Here is a 23,278-nt window from a genome sequence, read left to right as displayed (position 1 = left end):
CACTGGGGTTATTACATAAATGCTACCACAGCAACCTTTAAATTAATTCTGCAGATCTGAACTTAGAGCCTCATGCTTATACTCCAAGCCACCATCTAGCCCAAAGGTACTTTCTAAAGACAGTAACGTATAATTATTCTAGCTAGTTGTACAAAAAGATCCCCGTTTACTCTAGTTAAGGTTTTTCCTTTAATAGAAGGAAGGAGTTCGATTACTTTATGCTGACCAGTTATAAAGCAGCATACCCATCTATATGGGCAAGAAAATGAGAGAGTGGAAGGGAGTACTTCATTGTACACAGCAAACGGGAATCTGAGTGCCGTTTGGAAAGAGAAGGTAGCATATGGGCATCGAGGCTACTGTGTCGCTCCTAGCTACACAATCCTGTGCTAGCATCATTTTCTACTTTCCATGTTCTTCTATTCAGTTATAGTCGGTCAACACTTGTCTTCGCAGTCTTACACATTTAACAGTGTTGCCAGCTAATTTCTTGATCCTCACAACAGCAAAGTGAGGAGAATGCCGTTGATTATTTTAAGGACCAAATAAAATGTCTCGGACACTCTTTCTAATAATATTCAAGTATTTGCACTACTTCAATATGATATTGATCATCCGTGTGCTTGAAATGCAAAGGTTAAAAAACGCTTGCATTAATGTGAGAAATTATCAGAATTAGTGCAAGAAATGGACCAAACATTAAATGGTCTACCAAAAGAGTGCTACTATTTCAATTTTCCGTCCTTGGTGTTTGGAGGAGTTTATCCTATTGCTCACTCCAGACTTTATCCAAGAGTGAGGGAAGAAAAGTCAGTCTTTGATTCTAGGTGAGAAGGCGCAGCCACTGGCTGATTCTAGTGGTTGTGACATTTCCGTCCCACATCAAACAATGACTTTCTTTTTAGTTGAATGTGGAAGAAGTCTTTTCTCCATCACGCTGCATCAAAAGAGCATGCAGAGCCAAGGCAGGGCTCAGGGGAAGACAGGGCCACTCTTTATTTCCATTCGCCAAGTTCTCTGGGAAGGCGAGTTAGAGCTATACCATAGGCACCACCCAGGGCCCCGAAGCCAGTCATGTCTTGGCTTACATCCTGTCCAGGCAGCCAGCTCCATTTAAACATTGCCCAGAAAGAATTATATGATTTAGTATTTGTGATTTGTGGAAATGGAGGAATTGGAACAAGGGTTGATTAGGAATAGAAACCCGAAAGTTTTGTGAAAGCGCCACTTGTTAGAAGGCAAATATATTTAGAGATGTCTTAAAAGTGCCCATTATCAGTTTTCTTTGGGTAATACTGTTCCTGTGTATAAAAGAGCAAACAGTCCTTACATAGAATTATTTAATTCAATTGATATCAAAGTGTACCTTGGAATACCAGAGCTTTGGCTACTATATACAATGTCTGGTTTTGAATTGTATTCACATATAGTTTAATATTGTGTTGTCATAAGTTCAAATTGATGGATGTTCTCACTAGAAATATTGCCACAGCAGTTACTTTTTATTATCAGAACCTAGGTATTAATATTTCAGTGTTAAAATGTAAAATGGAATGCTGGCAGATTTATTTTTAAATTATGTCCTTCCTGTTTTAACTATATGAAATCCCATGCTTTTGTTCTTATAAAAGAAACCTCTGAATGTCTAAGTTTCTCTGTCTGCCCCAGACTAAACGGCCACAGAATTGTGAGTGTGAGCGCCTGGGGCGATGTTATCTTTGTAGGAAACCACAATAAGGGGCTGTGGATTTTGAGGAATTGTGATGTCATCGTACTTCCTGTCTGTCTGTTGACTGTTTCTCCCCAATGTTTGAATGAGATCCCCAAGGACAGAAGCTCTTCCTTCTGCACTACCACACCCAGACCGGAGAGAGATTTCTGATAGGTGTGGCAAACTCCTTACCAATAGATGCTGACCAGCAGGAGCTGAAGTTTTTAAAATGATGATCTGTTGACCCGAGTTCATGTCCAAAAATTGGGCGAACTGTGAGACCAGGATAAAACTGTGTTTGGAAAGAGGAAATTTGCCACCAAAAAAAAAAAATTTCCTTCATTGGGCCAGCTTTCATTTTCCTTTAAAAATGTTTTTTCCTGGGGCTGGAGAGATGGCTCAGAGGTTAAGAGCATTGCCTGCTCTTCCAAAGGTCCTGAGTTCGATTCCCAGCAACCACATGGTGGCTCACAACCATCTGTAATGGGGTCTGGTGCCCTCTTCTGGCCTGCAGGCACACACACAGACAGAATATTGTATACATAATATATAAATAAATAAATATTAAAAAAATGTTTTTTTCCTTTATTTATTTATTCTTTCTTGGATGGATGGATGGATTGATTGATTTGGAGACTGGAACTCACCATATAGCCCTGGATGCCTGGAACTCACTATACAGTCCACCTGGCCTTAAATTTGTACCAATCTTCCTGTCTCTGGAAGGAAGGAAGTCCGTCTTCAGAACCTGGGGTTATTGGAGATAACCTTCATTTTTATTTCATTTTTGTTGTATCCACCACTGGGAGACCAAGATAAACTTTAACTGTGGTGGGTGCCCTTTATCTTCTGTGTTACTGTCTCTTTATGTTGGCCTGTCATTCTGAGCTTAGGGAAACTTTGCCTTCTATGAAGAAGGAAGAACAGCTCTGATGCCTGCTCATGGATTAGAACATCCTCCTTCACTATTGTCTGCCACGCACCACGGCCCCGTCTGCGCTCTATGCGCTAGACCCCAATTTGTGAGCTTTGGGCAAGGGGCTGGAGGTTGAGAATGCACACGCAGAGACAGACAGACATGCAGACCTTTAAACACTGATACCCAAAGCCCATCTTTAATAGCACTATGGAGGCTTAAATACACTGCAGTCAGTGGCCAACAGATGAAAATCCCATCCTCTGATCCTCTAAGCTAGGCACAGCTTCTAGTAACTTCAATTAGAAGGTTCTAGCAGGGAAGAGCAGCTGAAGGCCAGGACTCATTAGTCCCAACAATTGTCAAAGGCTTGATCTGCCAGTTGTGGGAGTTTGTGCACGAATGACTTATGTTCTGGTTCAGGGAGAGGACAGATTACATCTCCTTAATGTCTGACGCCGGAGCCTTGGTTCCATCATGGAGGCTGCTGTGTTTAATATAGGTGCCATCGTGGAGACTGCTGTGTTTAATATAGGTGACCTGGTATGTTTCTGCTCTGCAACTGGTTTCCCCTCTCATGCTCAGTATAGTCTACTGGTCAAGGCCTTAATCTCAGCCCACATCTGGGATAGATACACATCCATATTTGTCCATGTGTGTGAAAAGAAAACCATTTCTCTCTTCTCTTTGGTTAGGGGCACAGTTCCATAAACTTCCTGATGATAGTTTCTACTATGGCCTTGTTTATTTCCTATTCTGTCCGACAGCAGACCAATGACTCTTCAGTGGAGTAAACGATCCCTTCACATCCCAAGAGGTGGTTGGTCTGGCCACTTATCCCACTCAGACATTCATGAATATAAATATCCTGGTAGCATAAATGAAGAGGAGACACTAAGGTCCGTGCAGTATGCTGACACACCACTGAGACTGTACCGCTTGCTTCTTTCCGCAAACATGCTATGTTGGTTTGTTTTTTTCCCTGCACATGGCTAGAGACAAGTGGGTTCCAGATGTTCTCCCCTCATCCCCACCGTACCTTCTGTAACATTCCTGAGCCTTTTATTCGGTCTAGGCGCGTTGTGTAGGCAGGAAAGCTGCGTCACAATTTTTTCTTCCAGTGCTCCCTGTGTGTCGGTCGCTCATTTTAAATTTATCCTGAAGAGTCTTTAGTTTGTGTATTGTGGCATGTCTCTGAAATATCTAAGAAGGTCAGAATTAGTGTATTAGAATTGGTGTATTCATTTATACAGCATCTTGCCCCTTGGAGTCTGAGACAGCAAATGCATTTATTTGTGCTTGGGACACTCCCAGAATGCGTTGGCATGGTGTCCTTTGCTGCTATTGCAACTCTGCTTCACTAAGCCTGGGAAGATAAATTCTCTGTAGTAGGACAAAAATTATTTGCTTTTACTCAGATTTCCAAGAGTAAATTAATTTAAAAAAATAAATGCATCAGCTATTTCTTAGAGTGAAGCCTATGTATGGATTGGATAATGAGGGAAGACAGTGGTTAGCAATGGAAGCTGATGAAGCCCTGCAGGTCACCTATAAAAAAAAAATTGGTGAAAACCAACATCACTTAAATCCCACAGAAAGCTTAGAACTTTGAGGTTGAAACAGATCTATTCCCTCTGTTGAATATAGAAGTTTAGACTGCCATATCTAAACCTATTTCCTGACCTCATAATAAAACATACTTAATCCCTCTGTCACGAATCTCACTGCGTTTTAGGTTGCTTTGTTATTTTTCTCATGCCTGGGTCTGCCAGCAGACTCCATGTAGCAATAATAATGGCTAATGTTCACTGTGCACTTACTATAACCTCTGGCAATACCGGGGCAGTGAGATAACCCAATTTATGCTGGCTGTTTTACTGAATCATCACAACAGAGCACGAGGGTGGCCTACTAACACTAATCTACTTCCCCACTGGAAACATCAAAGCACAAAAGGCCTAGGAACTCCCTCCAGGTAATGTGACTATAATGTGGCATTACTGAGATCTAGCCTGTTCTTGGTCAGGGCTGTCAATCAGACAGGTGGGTGATGGGAGGTACAGCCCAGAGAGGCACAGCCCAGGGGGCACAGCCCACTGAGCAATAGCAAAGCAATTCAGCCTTTTCTTAGTTTGTGTATTGAGGCATGTCTCTGAAATATCTAAGTAGGTCAGAATTAGATGCCGTTTTGTGGTCCACTCACTGGCTGTGGAGTCAGTAAACTTCATGAATGGAAAACATGCCAGCTCTGCCTGATGTAACAAAGATAGAAAACATGGAAATTAGTCATTTATTCTTCTCTTCGGCCCGCCTGTTCACAAGAAGCTTTTCCAAGTCGTTGATGACAACAGTCGTATGTAACCAGGAGCTCTGTGGCTCCAGATGAATTGCCATCCCCATTCTCTTCTTGGACTGGGCATTTGAAGCATCCCCTCACAACCAGTATATGTGTGCTTTTCTGGAGACTGGCCCACAAGGTCTACTTCTTTAGGAAGCTTACTTCCCACTGAAATGCCTTCTGCTGCCTCTCTGGATTATTGATTCATTTACATACTCAGCTAGTGGGTTTTCTGGTACAGTATCTATTCATTAAAATATGATTTATTTTGTACCATTTCATTGAACTAATCCCCTTACCAAGACTATGGAACTTCAGTAGTTCTAGGAAAGCAAGAGTCTGGGCTAAGGGAGTAGAACTGAGATAATTCCCTTCTTCGTGGAAGGGGTCCATAGCACCACCCTAGAGAAATAGTCCTACCACTTCTGTGGAAAGATAAGGTGAAATTTTAAAAGTCAAGAATTAAGGAGGTGGGGCTGGAGAGATGGCTCAGAGGTTAAGAGCATTGCCTGCTCTTCCAAAGGTCCTGAGTTCAATTCCCAGCAACCACATGGTGGCTCACAACCATCTGTAATGGGGTCTGGTGCCCTCTTCTGGCCTGCAGGCATACACACAGAATATTGTATAATAAATAAATAAATAAATAAATAAATAAATAAATAAATTAAAAAAAAAGAATTAAGGAGGTGATAACAATACCTTTAATCCCAGCACTAGGAAGACAGACAGCACTTTAGACTAAAGCATGACTTTAAAAGATATAAATTATTTACTATAGTGTTTGTGTTGTTAGCTTTTTGGTCCAAGAAACTTAGGGTTAGGGTTAGGATTAGGGTTGGGGTTAGGCATTAAGAAAAAAAAAAAAAAACAGGAAGTGTCTCTGAAGGATTCTCCTCAAAGACTGAAAACCCGTAAAGCTCCCAAGAGAGGTTTTTTTCTTCACATCTTTGGCTTCTTTATCTCCTGTCTAAAGTGACATATACTCTGATGGGATGTAAAGACTGAGTGAGAAAGGGAGAGGAAAGAAGTGGGTTACAGGAGAGATCTGGGAGATGGTGGAGTCACACACCACCCAACACACTGACCAACAGGTGACTTGCCCAGTTACTTTCTCCTTGACTGTGGGGGGCTTAGCATGCAGACAGCCTGGCCCAAAGACATTCAACAAAGAAAGTCCAGGAAAACAAAACAAATACATATCATGCAGTCTATCAGGGAGGTGATCAAGTGTGCAGCAAATGATGTTGAGATAACTGGGTATTAAATTTGAAAAATATTAGATTGGAATGTCACATGTCATGTAGTCCTAGGCCCAAGAAGACATAACTCCAACATTTTGTCAACCTTGGATCTGTAGAAGAATAAATGGGTAAATTCCAGTCTATAATAAATTCTATGCTAATAAAAGAGAGAACTCCACAAACGTGAATAAAAGGCATAAGGAAAAGTGAAAAGACGCTGTTCTTAGCACAGATAACGACAAATTTTTCAAAATATGTTAAGAAATTCTGTGAATCAATAAGAACATTTCTAATACAAAGACAAGCAAAGATCTGATTTCACTTGACAAAGGCAATTATTTGACTGCTATTTTAAAAATGTTTTTCCTTACACAGAATAAAAATATGTACACCAATACAGGGATAACTTTTTTAACCAATAATCTATGACAAAATAAAATTCTAATTTCACTAACGGTCTTAGGCCATAAATATAATCATAAATTCCTGACAAAAATATCAGGAATATTTTGACTACCAAGGTATAAATGTTCTTATCATTTAATCTATTAATTTTAATCCTAAAATGTTATCCTATCTATATTCATCTTTAATACCATAGACATAAAATTATGTCTTATTTTCTATATTGGCAAAATACAGTAAACTATATCTACAGTAGTGGACTTAAGGAGCAAAATAGGAAATGATGACCTTTTAAAAAATTGTGGTTACCTCATATGTTTATGTAAGTGTATTAAATTTATATTTCCCATGACAAAAGCAAGTTGTAAAACATTTACATTCAAAAGATAAAGTATTTTGTGTTGAAGGCTAGACCAAACTGAGACTTTCCATTAAGTCCTGGTTATAGAAAAGGAACATAATTCCTTTTCTAAAACCAGGACTATGCTTCGTAGAGTTGGTAATGGCCTGAGGCCAGGGCCTAGGGGAAGCTGTGGCTTTGGATTCGGAGAACCCTACTCTTCCCACCGTGTAGGGCTGTGGTTATTAGTTCCCAAGATGCTGTATGCTTGATCTCTGATGCCCTTGAGATATCCTGTGTTCTCCTTGTGCAACATTGTTTGATTAGTTCCCTGCTGAGCTGACTTCATCCCATCATATGATGGCTTTTTACTGACTCTGTCCTATTTTTCTCACACAAAAAAATAGTACATGAGATGCTGTTCTTAATAAACTTGCTTGACATAAGGCACAGGCTGTATAAGACCCCTGTCCCCTAGCTTTCCTATCTTCTCATATTCTAACCATAACCCTAAAGAAATGTGTGTATGGGTTTGCTTGTTTCACATAGACTATCAGTGGAAGGACCTGAGGGGATTCTCATTCAGTATTTTAACATAAAAATTGGATGATTTGGGAAAAAAATGGGAAGACATATTTTCATATCGTACACCAGCTGATGGTTTTGTTTTGTTTTCTTTTCTTTTTTGAAACATCTAAGAATAGTAATAATCTATTTAAAATAGGAATTGATGCACGATTAATAAAAATTCAGAGAGAGAAATTGGGGTTCGACTTGAAGGTTAGAAAAGCAAAACAGCTCTTACCCCTACCTCAGTCTAAAATGGTGATCCTGCCTCCAGGAATCTCAGAATGAGACTGAGACTGAGAACCATCTCCTCCCATTTTATAATCATCTCTAGAGCTTGGATTAAAGGTGTGCATCGCTGGGATTAAAGGCATTCACTGCCTGGTTTCTATGGCAACTAGTGTGTCTATTGGGATTAAAGGTGTGTATTACTAATGACTGGTCTGTAAGGCTGACCAGTGGGGCGATTTTACTCTCTGGTCTTCAGGTAAGGTTTATTTATTAAAATACAAATGAAATGCCACTACAAGAAATAATCATTTGTACTCAGAAAAATTGATAGTAAAATTTCTATGGCCTAAAAATTCTTTTTATGATATATTTATAGTGGACTGAAATTTAGAGCAAATTCACGTGGAAAATGAAATCAAAACTGGAATTTAGGCGTGCCTGTTCTCCTATAAACCATCTAGGAATGGCAACCAGCAGTGGGGTTATCAGGCTGACCTTTAGATGCCCCCCATTTTCATAAACAGAAATACCACCTCCAAGAAAGAGAGACTAGTGCGGTGGAGTTGTGGTAATAAAGACTCCAGAGGGAGAGCAGAGCAGCAGCCCTGAGCTAACCTGGCTAAATTGGAGACTATGTCTATAACCCCAGCACTGGAGGTCGAGACGGGGGCGGGGTGTCCCTGGCGCAATCTGGCAAGCGACTCTAGACAGTCAGCTCAGTAAAAGCCCCTACCTCAAAAGAAGAAGAAAGGGGGAGGAAGTGGAGGAAGAAGAAGACAACAACAATGATTACGACAGAGAGACTAGGATGGAGAGTAGAAAAGAATACTCGACATTGACCTCTGGCCTTCACATGCATAAGTACCTGCACATATGTGCACATGCACACACACACACAGGCAGATCGCATTTTTAACTTCCACCATCATTGTATTTTAATAGTTTTATTCCCAAGTAAGAGGAAGCATGTAGAGAGAAAGAGTTTCTTAGGTGTGAAGTATTATTCAGAATGTGCATTGGGAAGGGAGGAGAATGGCATACCTGTATCGCAAAGTCAAGTACCCACACGTCAGGCTGGTAGGAGCTATGCCAACACCAGCACATTAAAGTCTCAGCCTTGATATAGTCATCGTGATCGACTTTACTGCCAATGATTTCCATATGTGTTATAAAATACAGTATTTTCATGGCACGAATTATTGAGAGTTTTTATATATCATTTCAGTGGGGATGGACATTCAACACAGAATCCAATTAGTAAGACTTAACAAGCTAGCAAAAGTTTTCAAAATTTTATAATTGATATATGGGAGAATATATTTGCCTAGTCTGATAACCTGCTGAGGGCAATGACATGGTATTGAGGGAAGGTAGAACCAGCTAATTCCTGTCTGCTCTTTGCTGGCTGTGCTCTCCATGCCCTAGTAAGTTTCATACAAATCACGGCAGTGGGCATTTGATACTCTGTTAATTAAATGTATGTAGCATAAGAGCAATTGTGAAATTACACTTTTCTAGATCAAATGCTAGAAACCAGTGTTATTTTACCAGTGCCAATGTGTATTCACATCCTTTTATAAAGCACTGAAAAAATAGGTAGAGTAATGCACATAGTTCTTGTATTTGAATGTCTCTTGATCCCTGTAAAATTCAAGAACCTCCAAAACACCTTTTTTCATACGTGTAAAACAGATGTCACGGGCAAACAGCACTTCCTTTCCCCTTAAACAATTATAATAAACAGGTAGGACAGGTTTCCCTGGTGGTGTTGGTGAGAAGATAGTGAGTTCAATTTGGAATTTCCTCAAAATAGAAGGTGCAGTAAACTTTATGCCCTCCATCAAAAGGGACAGTAAAGCCGGGTGATGGTGGCGCACGCCTTTAATCCCAGCACTCGGGAGGCAGAGGCAGGTGGATCTCTGTGAGTTCGAGACCAGCCTGGTCTACAGAGCTAGTTCCAGGACAGGCTCCAAAGCCACAGAGAAACCCTGTCTCGAAAAACCAAAAAAATAAATAAATAAATAAATAAACAAAAGGGACAGTAATGGCAGATTCATTAATTCAGAAGTGTAATTTCATGTTGTTGCTGTTCTTCTAAACCAGTGGTCCTCGACCTGTAGATTGCGACAGTATATTGGATACCCTGCATATCACAATTTATATTATGATTCATAGCAGTAGCAAAATCACAGTTATAAAGTAGCAGGAATGCATTATCATCTAGTTACATCAGCTAGTTAGAGAGAGAGATGGTGTGTCTACATAAGCTAGTTAGAGAGAGATGGTGTGCCTACGTCAGCTAGTTAGAGTGAGAAACAGGTGTGTCTACTTCAGCTTGTTAGAGTGGGAGGAGGTAGTGTGTCTACATCAGCTAGTTAAAGATATGGGTGTGTCTACATCAGCTAGTTAGAGAGAGAGATGGTGTGTCTAGATCAGGCCACTTAGGGTGAGAATCTACTCAAGTTCATCTGTGCAACTAGAAGGCTGTAGAGTCAGCCATTTTCAATTTCTACAGAAAATGACTCCATGAATTTTTGTGATTCCACCACTTCCTTGTGAGGGTCCAGGTATGCACTTTGTTATAGGCTGAGCCTGAAGAGTGACCCTTCCATACTAGTTACATAATCCACTTTCATATGTACACAGATAGTGTTTATATAGAGAGTAAATTAACAACTGCTTTTGAGAAGTGTTGGAGATTGAAAACAGGGCCATGCTCATTTGGGGCAAGTTCTCTAATTCCAATCTGCCTCCCCAGCTATGTACCACTACATTTAAAGTTAAACTGAAATTTGAAACACAGAACCTCTTAGGACAATTTTCAGCAATCGAAGGTCGGCTTTCTTTGCAGGAATTGTACACTGTGTGTATTTAGCAAGTGAGCATAGAGACTTCATTTTCTGGTTTCCTTTCTAGAAAAACTGAAAAGCACAGGGGGAGTTTAGCACTCATGACATTACACTACTACAGTGGAATGTAGAACTGGGTTCAGTTTCACCTGAGACCATTTATTTAGAAGATAAAAATAAATTACTCATAAATGTGTGATTAGCGCATTGAGAAATGATCAACTTCTTCAGCTTTCTTACAGTAGATTGCCATAATGCTTCTTAAAGCATCAAGGTTTTACGTCCCGCTTAATAATGAGAGCAGGAGTACAAAGTACTGAATTCCTGAAGCTTTGCCAAGTCCAAATGGTTATAGGAAATTTCACATTGGAATTTCCTGACTTTCATGTTCATAAAATTTTAGGTTTATCCATCCTTCAAGAGAGACTTTCAATTCATCTTCTCCTCATTGAAAATTTGAAGGAAACTGTGAAAGGTGGGGGGAATTGGTAAAGAATTAGTGAGGGCCTGCTGGGAATTCGGCTCTGTGGCAGAGTGCTTACTAAGCAGGTGTGGGACTCTGAGCTTGATCTTCAGAGCTGGTAGTGGGAATAAAAACCAAGAAAGCTATTGGAGGACAATTTAACCGGGCTTCCCCTCTGCTGTTAGAGGTGCAGTCTGCACATGGGTGGTTTTACCATGTTGACTCATCAGTATTGTAAAGTTATGAAGATTAATTTGTTTTATTTATCCTAGAAGTCCATGTTATAAATGTAATGGTGTTTCCCATGAGTCTTAATTTGGATCAACAAAGCGTAACAAAATATTTCACCCCAAGTAAAATGTTGGTTCAAGGGGGGTGGGGGAGGCAGTTAACCACTGTTGGTGAGTTATTTCCTTGCTCTCCAAGGAAATCATTTTGGAATATATATCGAAAACTAAAGTTCACGTTGCTTAACTATGTTCTCAGTGACTTTTACATTTTGAGGTGGAAATAGTTTCCCAGATGTTGTCACCATGCCACAAAGCATCATGATGGCATTGCCTCTTGCTGCCAGCACTTTGTGCCTGAATTACTTTAAACTAGGAAGATGCAGCACCGATTCCAGGTCAGCAGGGAACCACTTATTACACTGCACAATAGTAACCTATTACAAATGCTATTGTTCCTATTAAGTGAGTGTGTAAAGCTCTTCATGAAAAAGTTCCGCTAGCATCCATTTATGCTAAGACACAAAGGCCATTTTAAAGGCACTTTCCTAGACTTGGCAGCAGGCACTATTCCTGCTGCCACACTGTCACACCATTCTGTCCCCACGTGTAGTCTTGTTCTTTTGGTCACCACTGCCAGCATCCAGGGAAGAAATGTAGCAAGTCCTTGGTCTCACCTCAAGCCATCACTTTGACATGCTGTTGATGGTCTAGGGAAATGTTTATCTGATATTCTCTTTTGTCTCCACATGGTTTTTCTCAGTACTCTGTGTTTGGAATGGGGGAGAGATGCCGAGCTCTTGCTATGCTTGAGTAGGAGTCAAGTGTTGCATATCCAATACTTTGTGCTAATTACTCATGAGTACTTTTGTAAATGGAATTTTCTTTGGGCCACTAGATCACAAATAATGATTTGGAGACTTATCAGTTATGAAAGTTTAGTCAATAGCTTAGTCTTGTTACTAACAAGCTCTTATAACTCAAATTAACCCATATCTTTTTTTTTTTTTTTTTTTTTTTTGTTTTTCGAGACAGGGTTTCTCTGTGGCTTTGGAGCCTGTCCTGGAACTAGCTCTTGTAGACCAGGCTGGCCTCGAACTCACAGAGATCCGTCTGCCTCTGCCTCCCGAGTGCTGGGATTAAAGGCGTGCGCCACCACCGCCCAGCTAACCCATATCTTTTAATCTACCTTCTTATACATGGCTTGGTTACCTTTACTTTGTGAAGCCCATGATGTTTGCTCTGTAGCCTCTGATGTCTCCTCGTGACTCTGCTCTTCTTCTTCCCAGTGTTCTCTCTACCCCTAAAATCCTATCTACGTATTGACCATTCAACTTTTTATTAAACCAATCACAGTGACATATCTTTACATAATATAATCAAATATCTCACAATATTTCCCCCTTTTGTCTAAATAAAAAGGAAAAGATTTTAACACTGACATCGTAAAGCTATATATTCAATAAGAACAATTATAAGGTAAGAATACCATTTACAATATCCATTCCATTTATATTTGGCAATTTTAAAGAAAATAATTTATTATTTAGCCTACTTAGTGAGTCCAAAGTTTTGTGCCTAATTTACTTTCTATCATAATTAAGGAAAAATATAACTGTAACTATCCAGTGTTCAACTCCATCAAACACCTCAGAAGGATATTATATTACCTGAATAAATAAAGTGCATTGCAAGAAACCTTCAAAAACTTAGAAATGACAGAGACATCTAACTACCTGGACAGTCACCCAGAGCATTGGAGCATCAAACCTTTGGCCTATAATGCTAGAATATCTGGCAGACTCTTCTATGAATCAAGAATTTTGAAGAATTGTCTTGCCTTATCTTGACAAAGTTCGACAATCTTTTTCCTTTGTGTCCTCTTAAGTAAATGAGTACTGGAAATACAAGCACAGACTCCCATGCTTATGTGGAAGTGCATTACCACTGAGCCATTTGTCTAGCCCAGCTTTTTCCATGTTAAATGCTATATGTGTAGGGGAACATTTTCAACCCTTTCCCTGAGTATGATACTTATTGTTATATTGGATTTAAGATTTGATAACCCAGTAATGTACATCTTTGAGAACAGTAAAGCATTTCTCGGCCCAGGTGCGCATGACTCAAAGACATCAGTGATGAGCGTTCATTGGTCACCTGAATGCTGTCTCAAGCTCAAGCTCTTTGTCTCATGTCAGTAGGGGTTAAAACATGGGCTCACGAAAAAGCAAAGCAAAAGTTTCAGTTTTTGATTTAGGAAGCAGTAAGGGTGAAGTAAGCTCTCAAAGCAACAGTAGACTTAGAGGGTATGTCATTGATTTATTTTTCTACAAATTAAAAAATAATTGTTTATTGATTCTATTGTGATCTCCTCTCTTTGCTTCGTAACTTCCATCCCACTAATTTTATCTGTCCTGGTGGTTTCATCATTCTTTGTCCTTGGCTGACAATCACCTTCCAAAATTCAACTGTTTCAAGATACTCTAACTCAAAGTGTTAACGAAGAGGCCACTGATTTCCCCTAAAATCCCATTCTGTCGTTCTTCTGTCTTGCGTTACTGATTTATTAATTCCAGCCACTAATGAACCTTGCTGTGTCTTTCTCTTACCCTTCCTTCTTACATTTAGGCAACTCTTACCTTTGTCTTTTTCTCCCCAAGTTCTGATCTCATTAACTAAAGCTTGATTACCTCCACATCCCCTGTCCACACTAATAACTCTGTCCTGTCTTTTTTTTTTTTTTTTTTTTTTTTTTTTTTTTTTTTTTTTTTTTTTTTTTAACCAACACTGGACTGTCTTCTTAACTAGCAGTGGAAATCTAGTTAGCCTCTACCGTAAATTCCAAGATTCAGGTGCCCCTCTTTGCTCCAAAACAAGGGCAGCAAAGTATTCTAGGCCTTTTAATTACTCTCCGGTTTTATCTTCTATATAAATGACCTCAGCTCACAGGAAGCTTCATTCCTCACCCAAGAGACTCCCTTCATACTTTTGACTCTCACTGTTTCCTATCTGGAAAAACATTCTCATTTCTGTCATATTCTTTAAGGTCCCTTTTCAGATACTATGACTTCAAGTACTTGTTCTGAACCTCACAACTGCATTGAGTTAGAATACTACTATAACATGTCTTCCAGGGCAATAAGCCATCTTATGATTTGTTTTATAGCCATCTTCTCAGCAGACTGCAAATGCCTGGCAGTTACAGACCATGCATAATTAGTTCTTGGTATGTGGCAAATCCAAGACTTTTAATCAGCAGTCACTTCTTGAGTTTGTGAATGAATAGCATGTCTATAATCGATTGGTTTTCATTGTTGGAAGAAATGGACTGGAAGGTTTTTGAAACAAAGCATGATTTTAATTTTTATTTTTTATTCCAAAAAAATGCTTGAAATATTTTGCCTCTTAAGGAAACTCATCATCTAGAAGCTAAAGTCTCTGTGTTTGTTTAAACACCCATCTCATTTAACCCGTTTCCATAAAACTTAGATGATGTATTGATAACTAAACTTAATATCTATGAATTAGAGCTGCAGGTGAAACAATGATCACTTAGAAAGGACATAACTATCATCTTTCCTGTCTTTTTGATTGTATTTTTCAAATATCTCATAAATACAGTGTGTGTAAAAAAAAAGTAGTATGTTATTCCAACTAACTGGCTTGTTTTGAGAAATTAAAGTATCATCATTTATTGTTATAGTAAAAATGTAATAAGTAGGATAGAATCTAAATGGATAAATTTAGAAATCTGAATTTAGTATGGGATAGCATAAAAAATCAATGACTTCAAAAATATCAAATAAAAATTCTGGTAGAATTTTTCTTAACAAAACAGGTATTTGAGTTTGAAAAGTCTCAATTGTTTAAAATCTGCAAATAAAAAAAAATGAGGTCCTGTATAAAAATAATTACGTTTCATTGTCAGTTATAAGATCATCTTCCACAGATGAGCAGTTATACATCACTACCAGTAAAGATCTGTCCCAGGAATGTAAGATTGACTCAGCATCTTTAAACGATGTCAGAGTAGATTAAAGTTCATGATCACCACAGAAGATGCAGGAAAACATGGAAAACCACAGAAACAACATCTCTAGTGACACTTCCCAATGAAAAAGATCTACAAATTAGGAATTTATTGAGAGGAGTTTCCCCACTGCGATCTAGTGCATCTTCTTACGTGCCAAAAGGATTTTTCTCCACTCGCAGGAAGTAAACTGTCTGCTCAGCATTTCTGCTCAGTTATGTTGGAGGCTGCAGCCAGGACAATTAGGTAAGAAAGGTAGTGAAGGTCATCAACTAGAAGAACAGAAGAGAACTACAGCAGTCTCTCCTTGACTTCAGAGATGCATGCCAGAAGGCCCAGGGGATGCCTGAAGCTATAGTTACTGTCTATTTCTGTTTTACTGCCTAGTTAGCTGTCTCTTTACATATGCATATATAGTGTTTTCCTATACATATATAAATACATGCATACATTAACTTACACATGAGGCATGTTAGGTGCAGTGCTTACATTAGCACAATATTAAGAAACTCGGAGGTTCTTGCAAACAGAGGGAGCCAGCAAGGGGACAATACAGGGGAATGTATACTGTGTAGATGTGTCCACTAAAGGGAAGCTTGAAACCTGAGTAAGATAAGAAAATTTAATCACATTACTCAAAATATATACAATGTGCTGTTTTCCGTTTAATATTTTTGAACTATTTGAGCATGGCTAACCAAAATCACAGAATGTGGATCCGTGTATAAGAATCATAGACAAATACATGTGTGCCTTTCAATGTGTCAAAATTTATTGAATAAGAATAATTTTACAAAGTATGGATGTTTCAAAGGCAACAATCTGTTTGATTTTTCTTTTTTCCTTAGTAATCTGGTTAAGAGAAACCCATTCCTTTATTCCAATTTTAGTTACTAACATTAATTCTTAGAGATCATGCATCACACACAGTGCGTGTATGTGTGCCTGTGTGTACATATATGTGTGTATGTGTATTTGGGATACAAAATGGATACAAGAGGTAAAAAGGCTCCAGAAGAGGTTTAAGAAGTAGACCAGTAAAAATAAAGATAATGAACCCAAAAAAGTTACAGGTGAAAGGTCAATAGGCCAGCCCTTCTGTCCCTTACAGACAGAGGAACAGCAGGTCCAGAGGGGTGAGCAGGAGGATGGGCAGAAGGCAGGTGAGTAGGTTGCATCCACAGTGGGGTGTAGCTGATGAACAGTAGGGAGTTCTTTGTCTTTTGATCCTTGATGTACACACACAATGACAGGTCAGTAGTTGAAGGGGTCCTTGATGTCACCATCTCAAGGCAGATGTCTGACATGTCTTCCCCGTGACCAAGTTCTGTTATTTAGTCCTGATTTCTTATGAACTTCTTTCTACTTCATGAAGCCTGTATTCAGGCATCCTGTGATATTGTTTCTTCATGAAATAAATGCTCTTGTTTCATTTAAAATCTTAGGGAGCAGACAGTTCCTTCAGAATAAAAGCCAAGGCTCGCTCCAGGATTCGGCATCTGTCCTCCCAACCGCAATTTTTACCCCCAAGTTTCCCAGTCATCTGTGCTCACGCAAGCCCCAGTCTTCAACTGTGCAGTGTTTCGGACTCACACCATTCTATTGTCTATTACTTTTAGTCTAAACTTAAGAATGTTGAGGACTCCAGGTTTATGCCAGTGCAGCCACTCCTTTTACTAAGGAGCTGTTCAAGGATTGCCTGTAAGCCAATTCATGATATTAGGATGAGAGCGGAGGTTTGTGGACTTTGTTTCTCCAGGGGGGAGGGGGTCCTTCCTCTTAAGAGAGCAAAGAGACCAGAGAAACAACCTCCCTCTAACTGAATGATCCAATCAAAGGTTTAGCTATACTTGCTGTGGCTATTCTGACCCCATCAGGCAAAGAAGATGGAAAATAAAGTCTTAATAGAGAGAAGCTGTTACAGATGCACAAGTCTGTAACTAAGTGCCTGAGCATCCCTATCAGGAAACATAACTAGATGCAGGAAAATGGGATATTTACAGTTTAGCCAAGCCAGGGAAAAAATGTAGTTTTTCCTCTGTACTATGCCTCTATCAATTCCTAAAATCTTAGAATTCCTAGAGAAGTAATACAAGGAGCAGAATGTTTACACAGCTGGCTGTGTAACGGGCTAACCTGCACTTTTGTGGGTTGCAGAGGACGAAGAGCATCTTGGCCCCATGCTTCCCCCATTCGCTGTCAGGTCATCTCTATTCTCCTGTATTAGTACAAGTTTAATACGGTTGTAGAATGTCAGCCTGGATGTCTTGTGACCCATGCAGGAAATATTGGTCTAACCAGTCCTGAGGTCCATGTTACTGTTCAGCCATAATGCTATTAAATCTCTGACTTGTGTTTAGATCAGTATTTCTGGGGGTTAAAAACCAAAGCTCCTAGCTCACTTTAAAAATTCAAAAATGTTCAAGAAGGTGTGGGTGAATTATAATAGGTGTGCAGAAATGGCTTTGCTTTTTCCTTGGAGTAGACCTGCCGCCCTTAGATACACTTGTTTATACTAAGACAATGTGTGACGTTCATTGATATAGGTCCTCCTTTCAAATCTGATTTTAACATAGTGTCTTGAGGAAGCAAATTGGTTAGAGAGCTATGTGCATGTGACCTACTACACATAAATGTTAATGCTGAATTTTATCAGATGAATAAATACTAGGCATTCGTATTCTGAAATGTAAAATGTCTGGACCATCATGTTCCTGTTTGTTTGTTGTTGCTTTTGTATTGTATTGTTTAAACTTATCTCTTTAATTCTTAAAATTTGGGGAGTAACTTGCCCAAAAATACTTGGGAAAAATCATTTTCTTTATATAGAACACTCATCATTCATCCTGACAGTGTTTGAGACATGTATATATTTTGAACTTAACCTTTTTTAAGGTTTCCACCTCATTCTAAATACACAAAGATTTTGTAAGATAAATATCTTAACAGAAAACCTCAAAATTAAATGTCATAATGATTAGTTTTTATCAACTTAACAAAATTATAGTCAACTGGGAAGAGGGTCCTTCATTTCAGGTATTGCCACCATCAGATTGGCCTATGAGCAAATGTGTGGGGAATTTTCTTCACTGATTGATGTCAGAGGGTCCAGTCGACTCTGGATGGTGCTATCCTGGTGCAGGTATTTCAGGGAGGTAGAATAAGGCACGCTGAGCAAGCCATAAGGAGAAATCAGTAAGCAGCACTCTTCTGCGTGGACTAAGCACATTCATGAGGCACTCTGAGTCCCGACAAGGCACTGATGTGCACGAAGGAATAAAAGGCACTGCCCCTTGGTGTCAGTTATTTGACCAAAAGCGAATTCAAATTTGGATTCTTCACTTCATGCTCCCTGTGTCTCCTGTCTTTCTGCAATCTCTGAGTCTGAATCTATGCCTACCTCTGTACTTGTGTCTGCCTGTTGTATCTGTATGTCTGTCCCTCGCTGCGCAGGGCCTTGCTCTATCTTTATTGAACCTTACAGGACGCATCTCTTGTGAATGGAAGGCGAGGCTTTACAGAAATCTTTAACAGAGTTTTACAAGAGATTAAGCCACTGGCTCCCACTCATCCCAACTTACCCAGACAGCAAGCTTCATCGCCTATCACCAACATCCACACATGGTTGCCTTCAACTTTACATGGCAAATTTCAGAAAATTGCTTTCAGCTTCTGTGTTTGCCGCTTTCAGCAAATGATGCACACGCATTAATTCGGTCAAGGGTGTAGAAGGGTAAATAGTTTAAGGTCACAGCTATGCACCAGCTTAGGCTGTAAAAGTTGCTTACATGGGAAACCCGAGCACATAAGCTTGACTGTTAAACATTGATCTCTGAAAAAACAGGTCAAGCAAACGATTTAACAGCACAGTAGGACAGCGGTCTTAAGCCTCCAGTGACCTTAAGGTGCTTTTTAACTTGGACTGTGAGGCCCAGCCAAAGTCCCCGTCTCTTAGAATGTAAGAGATGTTTTTGTAATATTGCGTCACCACCTGATTCAATGACCTCTGCTTCAGTTCCTGTCTCTGGGTTCCTTCCTTGAGCCCCTGCCTTGGCTTCCCTCAATGATGGACTATAAGCTGTAAAATAAAACAATTTTCTTTTGCCCCACTTGGTTTTGGTCAGCGTTGTATCACAACAACAACAACAAAAAAAAAAAAAACTAGGAAACATAGCATCAATTTCTATATTCCAGGTATTTCTTTCAAAAATACCCCCTCCCAAATGTCAAACATCTTTCACTTTTCAGTTTTGAACCAAAAAATAAAAAATGTTTTTATTAGGAAGTGCTTACAAATTAAAGTTAGTGTTCAAAGAAAGGACATGAGATTTTATAATACTTAAGAATTTTCAGTAATCCTAAACCACCAGAACTCTCGGGCTGACAATACTTTGGGTGATGAACTCAATACGATGCCGGGTCCAGCCTTCCACTTGTGCCGCCTGCTTCCCAACATGCTATCCTCCTCCTTGTCTCCCTTGGGAAGAGGCGGTTTATTGGGATCTTTGTGGTTTGCAGTCTGTCTGTCCCTGCTTCATGCCTGTGCTGCTCTCCAGCGAATGGAAGCGCAGCGTGCACGAAGATGGCAGCACCGGATGCAACAGGTCCTAATTTGCACACATGGTTTCATTTTGCAGGGCGAAGGCTGATGGGAGGGCTCTAACCACTTACACATTTGCTCCTCATTTGTGTGGGCAGTTCCTGGTAGACTTCTGATCTCTCAGGGGATTGGTAGGCGTGGATTTGCGCCTCTGTCCTTCAACAGCTGTGGAATCGCCAAAGAAAGGAGCGTTTTAGAGGACGTCCGGATGTTAACCTTCTGTTTGCAAAGGACATTTAAAAAGAAATCTAATGGTTGCTTTGTGATGATTTGTCAGAATAAACGGGCAAACAATAATGAGTGGATCAATAGAGGGCTATCACAAAGGGATGGCTCACCTTGCGTATTTTATTTAAAACTCTGAATTATTTATTATTTGTTTATTATCATTTCTTATATCTTTCATTTCATAGTTTTCATTACTTGCCGATTGCTTAAGAATCTCATACGTGTATGCAATGTGTGTGATCTAATGTTCCCATCTTCTCCCCTCCAGTTCCTTCTCTTTCTCCCTCACTACTTTTTTTACCCCCAACTGCTCTGATTTCAAACACTCTTGAATCTACTTTGTGCTGCCCGTGTGTGAACTGATGTAGGACCATCTACTCCCGGCTAGCGTCTCGGGGACTGTACCTTCTCCATGCTGAGCTCTGGGCTAGCTCTGTCTTACGCATGTCTCGTATATTTGCCCTCACACACAGCCCCTGAGAGGTGATGTGACATTGAATGCGTACTGCCGGGCCCAGGAAAGACCGTTTCTTGGTTCACTATCCCTTACAACCTTCCTACCCCCTCTTCTGCAGGGCTCCCCAAGGCTCAGGGGAAGGGGTGTAATTATGGAGCTTAACCGTTTTCCCTCTCACTTATAATTAAAATGCACTTATTTTCTCTGTCTTGTAAATTGAGACATTCTAAAAGAATGTATACAGCACAAGAGGACAAGAACACAAAAGAAACAAAAAGATCCCATTTGCTTTGATTCTAAGTAATTATGTTTATGACTTTTATAATTGCTTCCTCTGTTCAGTGGTCTTTCCTACACCAGTGTCTTTGAGAACAATGCCAACAATTGGGTATCCCTGGCTGGGTTTTCTCCCAGTGGCTCATTTCCTTTTGTAAAAAGGATTAGCCTTCGGTTCCCAGTGTGCCTAAATGAGGTTTTGTTTGACTTTCTACCTCACTCTGCTCCTGGGATTAAGAGAGAAGTACAAGAAAGCTTATAGGAACGCTCGGGTTTCCCGTTTTTAGGACAACTTAAGAAAAAGCAGGCTTTCGTTCCTGTGCAAGGAAACGGTCCGTTCACAGAATGAAGCAGAGTGAAGGAACACAGAGAGCCTCAGAAGGAAAATCCAGTGCCTTTCAGGTTTTTGCTTTGCCGTGGTTGGCTCTACGTTGTTTCAAAGTGAAGTTATTCCCAGGATGTCAAATGTACCCACATCCAAATGCACATACCAAAAGCGCATCATAAAGCCAAATAGGGAAAAAATAATCTGATAGCCTTTGTTGATTCCAATGCTTATTGTTAAAATTAGCTATGTTTGTATTTAATTATTCCATATTTAAAAGGTAATTGTATATGGGTTTTTTTGAAGGGCTCCAGAAGGATCGTTCCCTCGCTGGTATAGAATAGGAACTTAAACGTTGACGTCTTTTTGGCAATTTAAGTTGCGCTTGAGCGGAAAGGACTATATAGAGTTTTGCTTTCGTTGGCCTTGTTTTGCTGCCCTGGGATGTGACTTTCAACTCCGTTCCCATAGATATGTGTGAGAAATTCCGTAGGGCTTGAAACAAGAGTACCTTCAGGGCTACATGATCTGACCTAATCAACCATGAGTGCCCTCCTAGTTTTCTAAATCCTTTTGTTTAACAAAGGCCTTTCTCAATTATCTTCTCTTAATTAGACATCGATGAGTGCAGCGTGGTTCCTGGGGTCTGTGAAGCCGGCGACTGTTCCAACACCGTGGGAAGCTATTTCTGTGTCTGTCCACGTGGCTTCGTTTCCTCCACAGATGGCTCTCGGTGCATTGGTAAGCCTTGTTATTTGAAGGCACAATATGCAGCTTCTTGATGACAGAACAGGCCAACCAGGTATGAAGATGATGACGATTATAAAGCCATTAAGAAATTGACAGACAGCCGGGCGGTGGTGGCGCACGCCTTTAATCCCAGCACTCGGGAGGCAGAGGCAGGCGGATCTCTGTGAGTTCGAGGCCAGCCTGGTCTACAAGAGCTAGTTCCAGGACAGGCTCTAGAAACTACAGGGAAACCCTGTCTCGAAAAACCAAAAAAAAAAAAAAAAAAAAAGAAAAAAAAAGAAAAAAAAGAAATTGACAGACCAAAGGGCCATTCTAAAGCCTTCGCAGTATTTAGCATCACTGAGGGGTTACTAGACCAAGTACTGTTTGTAAAAATCTTCGCTTTCCGGGGCCATCTGGCCTAGTTTTATGTTGTCAAAATCATTTCTTTGGAAATGCTCAGGATGTAACTGCTGCCCACTGTTGCAGGCACAGCCAGAGAAAGATGTCAAATTTGCTTGGGAAGCTGGGATATAGTAATTAAAGGTTCTTCTGTTGCTGTGAGTTGTGAACGCAGGTAGCATCCTATTTACTTAAAGCTCGTTTGTTCTGGTGAGAAGTACTTATTATAAAGGAGGAGTTGGCGCCCCTAATTTTGTGTTTCCAGCATATTCAAATCAAAGCCAAATATACTTACATGGTCTGCTCTGTTGGAAAAAATGAAGCTGTACTTTGTAGCATGGTGTAGGTCATCCATCAGGAAGCATGCCTTAGGTTTCTGTTGTGTGAGCCCAGAGATTATGAAATGCCTTTTGACGTACAATCATAGTATAGTTAGTTACCTTCACATTTCTTGCCTTGGGCATTCATCCCGGTTAGCTCCAATATCGAGCTGATAATAACTACAAAGAGAGGGAGAAATATGTACAGTTCAGCACTCAAGATTTATGTAATGATGAATTAAGGAAATTAGTCTAGTGCCTGGAGAATAGAGTTTCATGGTCCACTGGAGGGGATAAATGGGATAATGAAGCTTTCCCCAGTCTGACAGTTGATGCATCAGTAGCTCCCTGAGAAGCCTGTGGATTAGTGATGTACCAAGTGAACTAAATCAGGAGCTGGAACTACAGAGTTAAGGAGATGAACGGAAGATCTCACTCCAGCAATAAAGGACAATGGCTCGAAACCATTTGATGAATATTGTATCTCCCTGGTGCTAAGCTAGCTATGGCCATCCCTCCATCAGGGAGGGTGAAAGGTGTGTGTCCTGTCATCAGAGGGTCATGTTGTCATCACAGATAATAGGATCACAGGATAGACATGTCAGTGACAGTCACAGCTGTCA

The 23,278-nt window shown here is 40.0% G+C and overlaps 1 protein-coding gene across 2 annotated transcripts in view; it reads left to right on the top strand.

Moving 5' to 3' along the window:
• Nucleotides 1–23,278, top strand: part of Fbn2 (fibrillin 2) — a 202,600-nt gene that overhangs the window by 67,083 nt on the left and 112,239 nt on the right. For both annotated transcript variants that reach the window (XM_038330380.1, XM_038330378.1), the window contains exon 8: nt 21,820–21,945. In XM_038330380.1, coding sequence (XP_038186308.1) covers nt 21,820–21,945 — 126 coding nt within the window. The remainder of the gene's footprint in view (nt 1–21,819; nt 21,946–23,278) is intronic.

The sequence above is a fragment of the Arvicola amphibius genome, chromosome 5 (assembly GCF_903992535.2).
Source record: "Arvicola amphibius chromosome 5, mArvAmp1.2, whole genome shotgun sequence".
Classification (NCBI taxonomy): domain Eukaryota; kingdom Metazoa; phylum Chordata; class Mammalia; order Rodentia; family Cricetidae; genus Arvicola; species Arvicola amphibius.
Note: the sequence above shows the minus strand (reverse complement) of the source record. Positions and strands in the feature narration are given on the sequence as shown.